At 38.6% G+C, this 15,164-nt stretch overlaps 1 protein-coding gene across 1 annotated transcript in view; it reads right to left on the bottom strand.

Moving 5' to 3' along the window:
- LTBP1 (latent transforming growth factor beta binding protein 1) overlaps positions 1-15,164 on the bottom strand; it is a gene marked incomplete at both ends in the record, with an annotated part of 196,334 nt that overhangs the window by 133,701 nt on the left and 47,469 nt on the right. The window contains one exon of the mRNA XM_080340785.1: positions 12,076-12,251. Coding sequence (XP_080196911.1) covers positions 12,076-12,251 — 176 coding nt within the window. The remainder of the gene's footprint in view (positions 1-12,075; positions 12,252-15,164) is intronic.

The following is a 15,164-nucleotide window of genomic DNA, read 5'->3' as shown; positions in this document are numbered from 1 at the left end:
AAGCTTTCGGCAGAAACTCTGCAAGGTTAGACACTTAGACTTCCTTGAATCCCTCCCTTTCTTCCCTTCTGTAGGTTGTTCTCCCCCCCCGGCCCCTTTTATTCAAAGAGGGGGTGATTTAATTCTAAATGAGAAACTACATATCCTTCAATATCTCTTACCTGGTTTGGCAGTATTAAAGTTAAAAGCCACAACTTCAAGCTAGAAAAAGCCCATTGCTGCTATACTCTTGACCTGTTTTGGTTTTGGGCTAGTTCACAGTGAAGAAGCACAGTACATTTTTAAGGTAGCATACAGATTATTTTCCTCTTTAAACTCCAGAAGCTTTACTGATGATGCCACTGTGACTTGGACATGACAAGATCTGCAACTTAGATTATCTCAAATTCATTTCTGGAAAAACATGATGGTGCTACAGCACTGCAACATACCTGGAATCATTATTTACATATGTATATATATATAGAGAGAGAGAGAGAGAGAAATTTATCATAAACTCTTCAAAACTGTTTTTAAAAATGTGGAAATGAAACACCTCACTCTGCCCTTAAGTATAACAACAGACTGAAGAACTACAAATTCGAGATCAGATAAATAAAAGAGCCTAATGAAAGACAACAAAAGCAGAAGATACATACACTGGATGAACAGTAAAGCTAATGAAAAAAATGGCAAAACTAGAGATAAATTCAGATTGTTGTTTTAATAAAGGTAGAACCACCAGGATTACTAATACTGGTTAAAGCTCCATCCCTGAGCTAAGCAGCAAACTCACAAGGAGACTCGGCCAACTGCACCATCATCCTGCCTCATAGTCCAGGCTTGCTTGAACCCAAGAACTCTTAGATACATTTGTCAAAGTAGATCAGTGGAAGAATGTACCCATAATTTCCAAAATCTGTGAAACTCTTGTGAGCCAGTTTAAAAAAAAAATAAAAGCCTGGGTAAAGTGATGTGATCTTTAGTTGAAAATTGGCACCACATGTAGGTGATTTTCTTTCCATCTCTGTAAGTCACTATGATATAATATTATGAACACAGCAAGCTCATGCTGTGATAAATTTATGATTAAGCAACAACTGCAGGAGAAACGGAAAATATAAGCAAAAGGATTTCTTCATAGATTCCCTTCTGTCACTACTGTCCATCATGACAAACTGATTTTTTTTTTTTTTTTCCTGCATTAGCTTAAAAGATGAATGAGCTAAGACAAGGCAGGTGGCAGGTTTTAGGTCCGGATGGTCACAATAGCTCTCATATCCATGCCTGGGCAGAGTTGTATAATGGGAAGAAGTTCTCCTCAACCTCCTGGGTCTCTTTGTCTGTAATGCTACTCCGCCTTCGTGTCTTTCTAGAAGAATTTCTATAAACATATTTTTTTCCTTGGTTTTACGGCTGCCCCCACAGCTCCAGCATTCTGCAAAGATTTAACTAGACAGTATTCAATAGCTGTAGTGGATCTCAGAAGATTTGTGGCATGTCCCTGCTTTGCAGGAAGACAATGGGCTAGCAATACTAGTGAAAGCAGAACTGGTATTCAGTTAAAAAGATGACTACACTACACTGTCTCATAGGTCAAACAGGACAAAGAGAATATATTTTAATGTGTTGAAAAAAATGATTTTATTGTGTCTATGACGTTTTTGTGCTTCACAGTGATCTAATCAAAAGGATTCCCAATAAAAGTCACAAGCAGTGGCTTATACTGTAGACTCAGCTGGTAGAGCTTATGAACGCCTGTCCCATAACCCTTGCACAAAACTTCTTTCTGATTCTACTTTCAGAGGTGTTTGTGTTGGTTTTTGTTTGGTTGGGTTTTGTTTTTAATACCTTCACCGATTACAAATATCCTGAGGCAAATCTCCTGAAGAAACAGAACTAAGCTATCTGCAGGCTTTACATTAGTACCTTCAAGAATGACATACGCTACTCTGTTTTCATGACACCTTACTTCTGCACTGAACTCAGTAAGTTTTCATATGTGTATCTATATGGAACTTCTTCAGACCTGAAGATTCTATCTTAAAATTTTATTCTCTTCCCGAAGCCAATAGATTATCTCAGGCAATTTCATGTTTTCAAGTGTGACACATGAGGAGAACTTTGGAATGAAAATCTATCTTATCAAATCAAAACTGATAAGCTTTTAAATGGCAGATTCAGCATTCTAAATTCTCAGATGACCAACTCCCTCTCTTTTTTTCTTAATTAAACACTGACTGAAAAATTAAAAAAGGACAGAAGCAGAGGGAAATGACTTATTGCCTAAAACAGGTGTCTCCCAGTTATTTCACTAGTCTACCTGGTTTAGTCCTTACTACCAGATATGCTTGTTCAGCCAAAAGGAAATCTGACACTGCATAAAAATCAGCCATATAAGTAAAATAACTAAGCTTTTAGAACTATTGTCGAATGACCTTTTTATACTTTTGACTTACGTAAAATACTTTTTTGACAATATATGGGGAAGTTCTGTCTTATTACCACTTAGTCATCCATTTAAAGCAAACAACAAGAAAACAACCCAAAACCTAGTTCCCAAAGCTCAGAATATGCTGAAACTTGGCTATTATACATCTTAGGTATATCAGCGTCTAGAAGACTTCTGAATGCTAAGAAGGGAAAAAACAAACAAAACAAACAAACAAACACATTGGATTCACATACAGATCAGAGGCAGATCTTCCTTAAATTTCAGATTACACATTGAGAGGAATACAGCCCTTGCTAGGCATAGAAAGAACTGAAAGGGATTCTGAGAGATCATCTAATCTCTCCTCTCCTTTTTCCCAACGCAGGATGGAACAGCAGCATTATGCAAAAAGCTTGTCCAGCCTATTCTCAAAACCCTTCTATTACGCAGATTCCACAGCCTGCCTAGGGAACGTATTCCAGTGCTTCAGCCTCTCCTATTATAAAGTTATTTCTAATACCTAACCCACATTTCCCCTGTTGCAATTCAAGTGTATTATGGCCCTGCCTTACCTGCAGGAAACTCTGACAAAAACTTGTTCCTCTTTGGATCAATTTCTAACATACTTGAAGACTGCTACCCTGAATTTTCCTGAGTTTAATTTTCTTCAGACCAAAACCATCTAAACTTTTTCAGTTTAACAGGCCATATTTTGCAGATCTCCATTCTTTCCTGCTTTGTTTGATAACACTTGGTCCTCATTTTTCTTCAAATACACTGTCCAAAACTAGACAATACTGCAGCTGAGGTCCAGTTAATATTTAGGAGAGCAGCTGATTTACTTAATACAGCTTACATAAAATACTGGTATAACTGATTTTCCTTGTCCAGCAGTGCACTACCGACACTTCATACTCAGACCCGGTCTGCAGGCTAGGCCAAAGGGGCAAAGATCTCCCAAATCCCCTTCTGATCTGTTGACATGGCTGTTATCCCAGTGAAGCAGATGTGAAACATTCTTTACATGACCTTCACAGAACTGAACTCAGCCTTTACTCTGCTCTGAACATGGGAGCAAAACCTTCTGCATTCAAACCTCACCCATTTGAAAACCAGGCAGAATATGAGCCTTATTCTTTCTGTAACAGTCACAAGCACAAACAAGTCTGAAAGCTACATGGATTCAAGAAGGCAAAGCACAGCTGCTGGGTAATTTAATTTTTGGCTTCAATATGCAATGCCTATCTTCAAGTAGGGTAGCGCATCTTTGCTCTTTCCTGAACCTTTGTTATCGTACACTTTCACAACTCACACTCTGTTCTCTTTTCACAAGCATTAGGAAAAATTAGGCATGGCAATAAAATTAAAAATAAGATGATCCAGCTTTATTCCATCCAAGATCCAATGCTTTCTCTCATGCTTAAAAGTACTCCCCACAGTTCTGCATGAGGTGAGGTGTATGTGTGCATACCTACCCAGTCAAACATTTTGAACAAGGCAATATGTCAAGCTCCACTTTATTTGCCATGTCTAGACAGCTATGGCTACACATTATTGCTATGTAATTAATTCCAGCACTCCACTTTTTGTTATTTCTGTAACTCCTTATTTTGCTGCATTTGTATGATCTTACAGGTATGTCATTAGTTAATACAGTTTAACCTTCAATATTTTGTCACTTTTCAAGTACTCAGTTCTATTGCCTTTATGCAAACCAATGGGACTTCAAAGAGCAAAATATGATCCAGCTGCGTATCATGACAGTAACAGAACAGCAACCTCCCGTTTTCTTTCTGTTGCCATCATTGCTATTAGACACACTTCTCTACACACCTAATTCCGATTAGCTGTGTCACTATATCCTCACATCACTTCCTCCTCCTGTCTTGTTTCCATACTCCTACCACAATCTTCTCCCTCCAGTCAGAAATGAGCTCTTAGACTTCTTGCTTCTATTGCACTCTTGTTTCTTTACCCTCTGTTTAAGCCCTGCTTGCTTCTTCAGCATTCTTGACAGACAGGCAAGGAAATAATCCAGAAGATTTGATGCTTCCAAAGTGAGGAAGCAGCTAACTGAAAAGAAGATATCTGGAAAAGCCTTTTTCCTTCCTGATTATCACAGGTTTCAGTCTCTTCCTTGGCTCCCTGTTTCAGCATAGAGAAGAATGACTTCTGCTGTTTTCCTCATCACACCCCCTGCTCCCATCTCCCAAAAAAACCCCAAAAGACAGTAAAAAAGTGGCATGTAGCCACTCAGCCACTCTTCACTTCTTTCAAGTAAGTTAATACAGCGAAACTTGCTTAATTCAAGTAGGTTTTCTTCATGAATTTTGGTAGATTTTGGCAAAATCTCTGCTCTCTACAACATAGGCTTGTTGTGTTTTATTTTATATGGAAAGCTGTCACTTAAAGTATCAAAGGAGCACATGCAGGCACAAATGTTGAGATCATTCTGAAAGACATTCATAACTGTATTTACATGCCCCCAGGAGCCCTTTACTGCCAACTTCTCTTACTGATACAGCCTCTTTCGAGCAAGTCAGAGGAATTAACAGTAACTACAACTACTTTTGTCCTGTGCAAGTTTGTAGCATACAAATCACACGGATTGGAAATCTAAGATCTGTCACCAAGTTTTATGAATCACCTTTTGTTTTTCTTGTCCTTTTTACCACTATGAAGATTCTCTATATGCAATTCTCAGGCAACAAACATCATATCTTGAACTACAGCCATCTTCCATGTTTAAATCAATTTTTAAAACTCTAATAAATAGTTGGTAATGAGAAATATAACTATCGTTTACCTTTACATAGTTTAGAATGTTCCAGAAAAAGGTACCAACCCAAATAAATTAATAGAGACTGCCATGTGATTCAAGATGTCTGATGGAATAGCCTTAACTCTATTCAATTAAATTTATTGGGGGGATAACTCTCTTAAACTGGTTTTTGTTTATTTCTTTTAAAGGTATTACATGTAGGCTAGATCCACAAATGGATATGATGCTAAAAACCTTTAAATTTCAGCCTTGAGTTACACCACTAATCAGTCTGAGGTCTCTTGTGGAAGGGATGAGAAAAGCTAATTGCATGGAGCAAGCAGGCTAAACCAGCACACTGAACAGGAATGTGCCCAACCCATTAAACAGGAAATGCTGAGCATAAGGCTGCTTAGTTCAAATGCTTTTAGGGCTCAGATGCATTTCTTTGAAGAACTGGGTGACTCTTCACTACAGCTGGGTTCCAAACTCCGCTATGACTAAGCTGTGGCACTCATTAGGGAGCTTAATCCCGCAGGAGAGTTAATGAGGCTTAGTTGATTGTAAGGAGAGGCAGGCAGACACATGCTTCAGCTGCAGGTCTGGGTGGGCATTAAACAAAATATTAGCACCCAGATAGTCTGTCTTCTTCAAACTGAAGCACTTCTGAAACAGAAATTCAAGTTCTTCAAGAGTATCATGCTTGAAAGTTCACATCCGTGCTTCAGGTTTGGGGCTGGAGACAACTCCAGCTGTAAGCAACCCAGCACAGGATTCAGATCCACAAGCCTTTTTAAACTGTCATTCAGGTCATCCAGATTCTTAGGTACCTAAAGCATATCCAGACCTAAAAGGCTTTCACTTGAGGGATAACAGAACACAAGCCAAAAAGCCACATTTAGACACAAACATACATCTAGGACAGAAAGCCAGTCTAGCTGCTCATCTCAGCTGTAAAGCAAAGCAGCAGCAAAGACTTCACAGCCCACCACAAGCAATCTTAAGCTGACGGGGGCTACTGCGGGTAGTGCTGCAGGAATTGCATGCTCTGATAGTGAAATCAGCATCTTTACACAAAAACCTATAGCCACACAGGAGCTCAGGTGGCCGCAGATGAACACGTTATTAGCGTTACTGACACTTAAGTATTACCCACTAAATACAACCACTAGCGTCCACTCTTTCAACAGGACTCCTTCAAGAAGGTCCGAATTAGGCCTTTATACACTGGGAATGAGAGTCATTCCTGCCTGATCTCACTTATCTGAAATTATGCATTTTGCCTAAGGTAATTATCTAGGCTCCCTTGATGATCAGCACAACAGACTTTACCCTGCCCTATGACAGTATTAGGAGTCTTAAGTTGGAAGTGTGCTACTTCATTAGAAAATAAATTGTTGAGATAGACCCAGTTTCCTCGTCCCAGCATACGTGACTTCCTTAAATGAGAAACTAACTCTTAGGTGCAACTTGAAAAGTGTTTACCATTTCCAGGAAGAATAGGGAACAAAAATCAAATTAATATTACCTTACTAAGTATATCCACTTAACATTCCATTTCCTAAAAGGAAGCAACTGAAAAGCACTAAGGAAGTCAACAAACTGTAAACAGTGACAAAGTACAGAATATCATGGAATTAAGTTATAAATGAACATAGCCCTATCCTCATGCTGAATCACCATTAAAAATCTTCTCTCTCAGCACTGCGTGAAGCCAAGATTTTTTTTTTTCCCCTTAATTTTTTGAAGGAGGAAAAAATGACGACAGAAATACAGACGTCACCGATTCTGAAATCTCAGTTTCTCTGGGTACAAAAGGACCTTCTCCTTGCAGTACTTTTTGCGTCAACATTTGTTCATTCCTTCTGGCATGGGTGACAGCACTGACAGAGAAGAGCACTTTCACATCTCTTATGAGTAAAACCAGACTTCGCTACTTGCAACAGTCAAAACCAATTCCTGGTATCACAGCAACTCTGGAGCTAGTCTGGCTAAGGGACTTTCAGTGTTTAATTGTTTTTCAAACACGTCATAGAGGTTTTCCCCTACAGAATTTTCTGGAAAGCCTCATCTCTTCTTTTCTTCTTGAGAAATCTTTGGGTTTGGAGCCAATTCTCTTTCATCAGAGCAACTGAGATGCATTTGTCTAAGTCTGTGTTTTCCCCTAGCTATAATACGTTTTGAACTCATTTTAATTCTGTTTGCCAAATCATCAATCTGTTTTTTCACATTTTTCCCCACAATGCTGTTTATCAGTCTTGGCTTCCATATTTTAAAGCATAGAGAGATGATAATTCATTTTTGGGTGAATGTAACATTTAAACTAGTTCCTGTAAAAGCACCAACAGCCCTTTCCTGTCACGCAGACATTTAAGTATTGGTGAGCTCAGAGCCATAAAATCTTTTCAGAGTCCAAAGAGAAAAATATAGTACTTTTTTGGGGGTGCTGATCTACTGGCCTCCTCAGTTGTGAGCCCTTTATGGATACACAAACAGCCATGAAGACAGCTTAGAAAGGGTATTGTTAAAATGCCTGTGGCTATAGCATATTGAGAGAAGCAGTTTGTATTTATCGAGTCGTCCTGTCTCCAAGAATTTCAAAGAACTCCATAGTCTTTTATAATTGCTAAACAAACTATGTTCATTTGTTAAAGTTATTTAAATGGCTGTTATGAATGGTCATGCTTTTCAATAACAGTATGGGTAATGTGCTTAAATGGCAGAGAGGAAAAAGATGCTTTACTAAAATTGTTCAGGTTTTGTCATCAAAAAAGCCACAGTGTTGTTGGACCCTGATGTTGACTGCACCTGATTTTTTTCTTAAACATTTTAGAGTGTCCCTGAAAAATTCCTCCTGGCTCTTGAAGAAGAGCAAAGGCTTTACACAACCACACGCGCAAATGTTTTGCATTTGAGAAAACAAAATAAAAGTCCCTGATGTTTATATACTTACCCCATTCCCTTTTTTTGTTTGATTATGTACAACCTCAGCAGCAAGACATGAATGTCAGTTCCCATGAGTGACTGAAGTGAATTTGACTCTACATTCCTTTCAAACAAAATGTGTTGCGACTTTTCTGTTATTTCTGCTTGTTAGTCGTCAAAGTGTTTATTCTCTTCTTACCCACTGCATTCTGCTGGCTATAACCCACCCTTACCTCCAAATTTCCCAAAGCTTCTATTTAGCGAAGTTACCACTGTTCAACTCTAATATCCATACACATGCATGTAGGCAGAAGTTACAAGAAACACTATGCAATGCTCCAGTTAAGATAAGCCTGTGAGAGAATTACTTTGCTGTTTATGCAGAGCTGTTCCAAAAACAAATACCAAGAAGGGTGGAAACAATATCTGACCCACTGGAGACCTGTGGGAGGTTTTCCCCTAAAGTCAACAGACGCTGAACAGTAGTAGAATGTCAAATCATAAAGATGCGTTTACATGGAACATGTGTTGTATCTCTGCATGCATTTTTTTCAACAGTAAAACATTCACGTATTTTACAGCTGTTTACCCATACTTACCAATGGGGAAATACTATTATTATGATGTAAGTGTCACATAGTGAAATCAGAATGGTGCAATTTAACAAAAATAGTTTAAATTGCAATTTCAAAGTGACACCTGGTTTTGCTTTAGTCAACCTATGAAGTCATCAGTGAAATCAGCATGTGTAAATTACACATGAGCTTAAAAATGAACTTGTCTAAGTTATCAGTGCGTTATGCTTTCACTAGTAGGAAAGGTATTGTTACACCAAACTTGTAATAGAGTATTCTGCACCTCACAATTCTAAGTGGTGGGGCATTTTCTTCCACATTAATCTTATTTCATGTATGCAAACGTATGTAAAATTATGTTGTAAAACATGACGCAATATACTGCATCGATAGTTAGAACACTTACATGACTTTCATATGTTTGCTTTAGCTTCATCTTTACACAAAGATTTAAATGTTGCCCACAGAATCATGTGCAGGTTCTAAAAGTCTAATACCCATACACACATACTTGTCTGAGGACAGGCCTGTCTCTCAAGGTATCTCAGGACTGATATTTGTTCCAAGTCTATCTATTCCATGTCATAGAATTGAAATTATCTGTAGAAGTGAAAAAAAAAATCAACACCAATTGCAGTTATAGCTGGAAAAATAGATTTATTCTACAAAGCACATCTTTCATAGATGCCAATCTTTGTCACAATGCTAATACATTAAAATAAAAGGCACAGAAATGCTCAGAAAAAAATAACGGTAACAATGACTTGCTTTGCACCCCATGTTAATTGATAACTACAAAATCCTGAACAATGCCACCAAGTATTATCTGGCTACTGTTTCTTTTCTTCTCTGAAAAAACAAACAAACAAACAACAACAATAAGGGGGAAAAATAAAAAGAAAAGATCTTGAAGTATGCGGGACTAACTTTCTAGCTTTTGCATTTTAATAAAATTACTACACTTCCCCCCTTTTCCTTTTTAAGTATCTCCACTTTGCCACTACTTATTCCTTTGCTCAATGAAGTAAGAGGCTCTGCCATGAAAAGAGACTATACATTTAACAGCACTGACAAAAGACCTTGAGATCATCAGCCACTCCTAAATATTCTCATATTAACTAGACAATCAATATCAACACTGCCACAAGCATTATATAATTTGCAGGAGCTCATCACTCAGTTCAAGACAGGGCTGGGAACTGCATATTGGTGGTTATCACAGAACACCTGACATGGAATTTCACATACTAATCTTACTTCACTGTAAGTAACTCAAACATCCCAAACATTAAAATACTGACAGTTAAAGTTAAAGCCAGTTTTTACGGAAAAAAGTAGTCTTTTATCCTTGGATTCCATTCTAGCACCTCAAGAAATATGAAGCCACCCTAAACAGATATAGCTGGTCACGTTCTAGCTCTCTTGTTTGGGTCCAGCATATACAATCTTAAACTCTAATAAACACACAGCTCAAACTGCACTCTGTTCGAGGAGATATCTAAACTGCTTCATCAAAAGTTGCAGCCACTGACCCACACCTCACAAATGCAGAAGTGGAGGCAAAACAGGTAAAGTGACCTTTTTTAGGCTGCTCAAAAGCCCAGTAGCCAAAATTTCAACACCATATAAACAGCCTCAGACTTAGTCCTGCATTTTACCTCTGAGGCAACACTTAAGTCATGGCTGATCTTATCAAGCCACAAAAACTGTTTTAACTGTCTGTCCTTTGAGCATTTAGGAATCGTGGGATTTCCAATAAAGGTAAAATGTTTTACTAATGCATTGTTCACTGAGGGGCTTCTTAGAATTTGATAACAAATACTCCACATCTTCAGCTCCTGGCTTTCCTTCCCCTAGTCATGTCCCTCAGAGTACTGTAAGTAAGAGGAGCTCCAACAACCTAAAGAGAGCTAGAAGCACTTGCTCCTTTGTCTTAAAGCTGCATGGAGTTATATCCTTATGCTACGATAGAAGAAAAAAAATACCTCACACAACCCCATTTGTTAGGTTGCAGCTTGGTATTTAGAAGCAACACTGAGTGTATCTAAGGCAGATTGACTCAGCCTGAAAGAAGGCGGCAAAAGTGAAGATTTTTTAGGGCCAGAATCCAACCAGCAACAGTCACTCCAAGTACTGGGAGAACTATACAACCTAGGATTTGTACACTCTTTGCCAGAGGAGAGGGGACAAAAGCCAGTCTCAGTGGCCACTAATATCTTATTTGGATGAAAATAACTGCCATCTGGAAGAAAAGCAATGGTATCCCTAACATTCTGTGATTCTGTGATCTTATCTGCAAAAGGGACTATTGGTTGATGTTGACAATGTGATTAAAAATCTTTTTGAAGCTTCTAAGAAGGGGATGTAGTATTCTGCAAGCAGTATACTTCACCACTCTGAAAGTGTTAATTGAAAGATCTCTGGCTGCTCCCTGTTCTTTCCATTAGGTCCGAGATTATAATTTAGCACCTATGAAGCTATACTTGCAGAAGAGGAAGGAGGGGTTGCATTTAAGTATAAATGGACAGATCATAAAGAGGTGCAATGCAGATGTGCAAGCATACTCATGCAAAGAAACCATATTTACAGCTTTAGAAGGAGAGATTCTTCCCTAAGTCTCCTCAGCAGAACATATGTCTCTGTGCTACAGCAGAAGAAGTCTGTCAGGAGACTGCAAGTACCTTAGGCCTCCATGTTAATCAGTCCATTATTCAACTGCAGGAAATTTTCCCCAAATCAAGCCAGCAGACACTCTGTAATACCTAACCCATAATTCATCAAGCTCTTCATCTTTTAAGCCAAAACTTGTCCTCAAACTCCCCACACAATGGAGCAGGAGCCAAGGCCACAAGCTGGGCACCTACACAATCCTTTTTTTATAAGTATGAAGCAGAAACTCTCATGCAGCCTCCATACTGTGCAGAAGTTCATAAACACGCAATAAATTAAATACAGAGAAAAACAGTCACCAATGAGACCACAATCCTGGACTCTAGCTTTACAAGAAGGGTATCCATCACAGTGAAGTAAAGAGGACTGTCATCTTACACTGATTACACTCTCAGTTATGCCGACTCTAGCAAGCGCTCACAAAGCACCTTTTATCTGAAGGAAAAACTATCATATAGAAATAGCATGAGATTCCAGCAGTGAATCAGGTTCATTTTTTTTCTTCATCCAGGAAATCTGTTTTGCGTCTCAACAGGATGCAGAATGTTGGACCATTTGCTAATCTAAGAATTATCTCATGTTTAATTATTTTAACCTTTTTTGGTCTTGAAGTGTTACTGCAATTCAAGTGAACAAAAGAAATATTCAAGATCTTTAAAAAAGGGGGGAGGAGGGGGTAGAAGGATTTTGGAGAAGAAAGAAGGCAGTATATTTTTTACAGTTGTACTTACAGTGAAAATGTGATGCAAGTTGATCCTGGCCCAGTCTCAGTGGTAATGAGCCCTCGGTGGACTGTTCTCCTGAAATCATTTTTTTTACTGGATAATATTTGGGTTTGATCACATATTCCTGTGTTTGCCCATGATGAAGATTCATCATCAGTGTCTGAGATGAAAGGGGCAACATCCTGTTTTAAGAAAAATAAAACAGAAGAGACAGAATTATGTAAGAATTATTAAATTTTTTACCACTAGTTTCTATGTCTAATTTAAGACTAATTCATCCACACCCCAAGTTCTCAAAATACAGTTTGGGAAACTTGCTAGCTTCCAATTAAGCACCTGATTTTCCATGCATTTAGCATTCTCATTGTCTTGTCAGCTCAAACACACACCTAACAGGGATTATATCACTTCCTTTTCCTTTCATGGACAGCTCAGAAAACAGGAAGAAATCAGAAAAAGTCCTCCTCAAAATCAGGAGTTGAAGCTCAACTTTATTAGTATACAGATCTTTCCAGACTGGACAGAGAAGCAGTGGTACATTAAAAACTCTCTCCATTTCTTACAACTGTTGTTTCATACCAGGTGTGTTAAGTAAAACCTAAGCCCAGCTGACTTTCCCCCCTGTTCCTTTCTCCACTATACACCTCTAGCCATAAAGCAGAGCACTGCTCCTCTTGCTCTTTTTGACCTGTCTCGCATCTCTTCAGAAGGTCTGTTTCCCTGCTTCATATTACTTTCCCCATCCACTTTCTCTTTGCCTGCACTATTGAGCATCTCTGACAAATGTCCCACAAGATGGTATCCTTTCACACCAGAACTATTTCTTCTTCCTGTTAAAGAAGATGACTTTCTCAAGCTCACTGATTCTCTGACAATCACATTCCTTACTTGTATTGTTAGATTCCCCCCTAAGACCTCAGCTCCTTGCTGCACAAGACCTTGCCAACTTTCAATAGAAACTCCTGTCTCCTCTTCTCAAAACCCATGGTTTTTAAGCCACCACCAGCACCAGGAACCATTTCTTTACTGACAAACCAGCCTCCACTCTTCCACAAAGTTAATTAGCAATAAACAAGCAGGGGAGCAAATAATCACACAGCTGATACCCACATGCAATGAAACTGTGAGCTGCTTTGGGGCCCCGGGCTGCAGAGTTCCACTGCCTAGCCAGTAATAGTACATCTTCAAGTAACAAACCTGCAAATAGCAAGTTCTCAAGAAACTGTAAGCTAGTGTAGATCACACTGCAGAGATATGTGTTCCTCAGAGAGAAGTATCAATTACTAACCTAATAACAGTGGCTACTAGGGCTATATTGTCCTTTGCTCAAATAAAGGCCTAAAGAGTGGGATGCTGTAAGCCTCCCTCACTTTCCTTTCATCTAAGAGTCTGTAATATCCTTGGTCTGCAAAAGTGAAAGAATGAGGAAGTCATGGCATTTGTAACAACCATCCCTCAAAGAGCCACAGTTCTGCAGGGTAAATAACTGTCCTCTGAGAATAAGGCATGGGCTCTGTATGACAGAAGACAGCCAAGCAGTGTTTCCGCACAGTGGTGGGACTGAAGAGTTTCAGCTGAGAAGTCAGACAATTATTGTATTTTCTGACATGTGGAGCCTGAGCCAGCTTCTATCTCTAAATCAATGCCTGATTCCTTAGTCATGTTATTCGAGGATGCTTAGTAACTGCTGTAGCCAACGGATTTGTGGTTAGAACAAACAATGGGGTTTTGTCCTCCACAGATGCTCTTGTTAACTTGGATCAGTTTGAGAAAAAGTGCATTCATTAGCAAAAACATTCTATGACTCTTACATACAAGAGAAACATAACTCAGGCTACCTCCAAGTCAATTTTTTCTAATACAGTGCTTGCACAGTCTCATTATATTCAACTACAAGTCCCTTCCTCAGACTGAAAATACTGTACTTTCTGTGTTGTCTTTAGGTTTTCTACCAGCAGATCAAAAGAGAGGCTTCAGTGATATTGGAGGTCAGGCTCAGAATTTGACACAGTCTGGTAAATTAACAACAGGAAGACCTCAGTCTCTGATAAAGCTGAAGTCACTGTCTTCAGTACTGCTTACATATGAACTGCAGGTTCTTTGAAGAGTCACTACAAGCCTTCCTGCACAACCTATTTTTTCTACTGATCTCGTTTTACGCCTCTGTATAAGGACATCCATTTCTGCACATGGACATACGAGGTTCTATACTAAATTCTTCCCATGTTATGTGCAAGCAGATCATGACAACAGAGGTCAAAATACTACAGAAGTTGATACTACGGCAATCTATGAGAAGTTTTATATATATAAGTTTAACGGTGTTATCTTCTTTGACTGTATGCAGACAGCTACTGCTATTTAAATGCCTGTCTGTTTCCAGTTAAGGCTATAACATGTTGTAAAAGTGTTACCTTTTATACTACCACATATTCAGCAACACTGTAGCCCAATCCTGTCAACTTGCAATAGATTCCATCATAAAACTTAATTTTATTTTTTTTTTAATCATTTAAAAAATGAACACCATATCAAATACAGGAATGCCACACGTTGGAAGCTGAAAGTTCTACCACCACAAGAATTCATAAAAGCTTCCTCTTCCTTCCTTTTCAAGCATTCCAGTTATCTCCCTTAAATTAGCTTGCATTAAATATTAATGTTAACTGATTGTTAGGGCAGCGTAAGAGTAAGTTTTGTTTTGCAAGAGAGTGGTTTACTCAGTAATACACAAGAAAGTTGTAATCTTTACTCTAGAAAGTCCAGTTCTTTAAAAGGAAACACCTTCACCTGATGTGAGAGTCGTTAATCTTTGTTTCAATATGGAGTAAATAATCTATTACTGTATCAGGGTGTATGGATACAACAGATGCATGAAACCAAATTTGAGTTGTCTAGACCCTTTTTCTTGCACATTTTTGCATATTTTTTTATGTTCTTGGTGTATAACTGTCACAGATCTTTAGTACAGGTATGCAGAAAAGTACTCCAGATGTTTAAAAGTTGGCTAGTATGGGACATCCACTGCTAACGTGGATGTGAGCTAACTGGTAGCAGGTTATTGCCAGCCATCCAACCAGCTTGACTGGTTTTGC

Source organism: Nesoenas mayeri, assembly GCF_963082525.1.
Source record: "Nesoenas mayeri genome assembly, chromosome: 3".
Taxonomy (NCBI): domain Eukaryota; kingdom Metazoa; phylum Chordata; class Aves; order Columbiformes; family Columbidae; genus Nesoenas; species Nesoenas mayeri.
The sequence above is the reverse complement of the archived record's forward strand: the minus strand, read 5'-3'. Positions and strand labels throughout refer to the sequence as shown.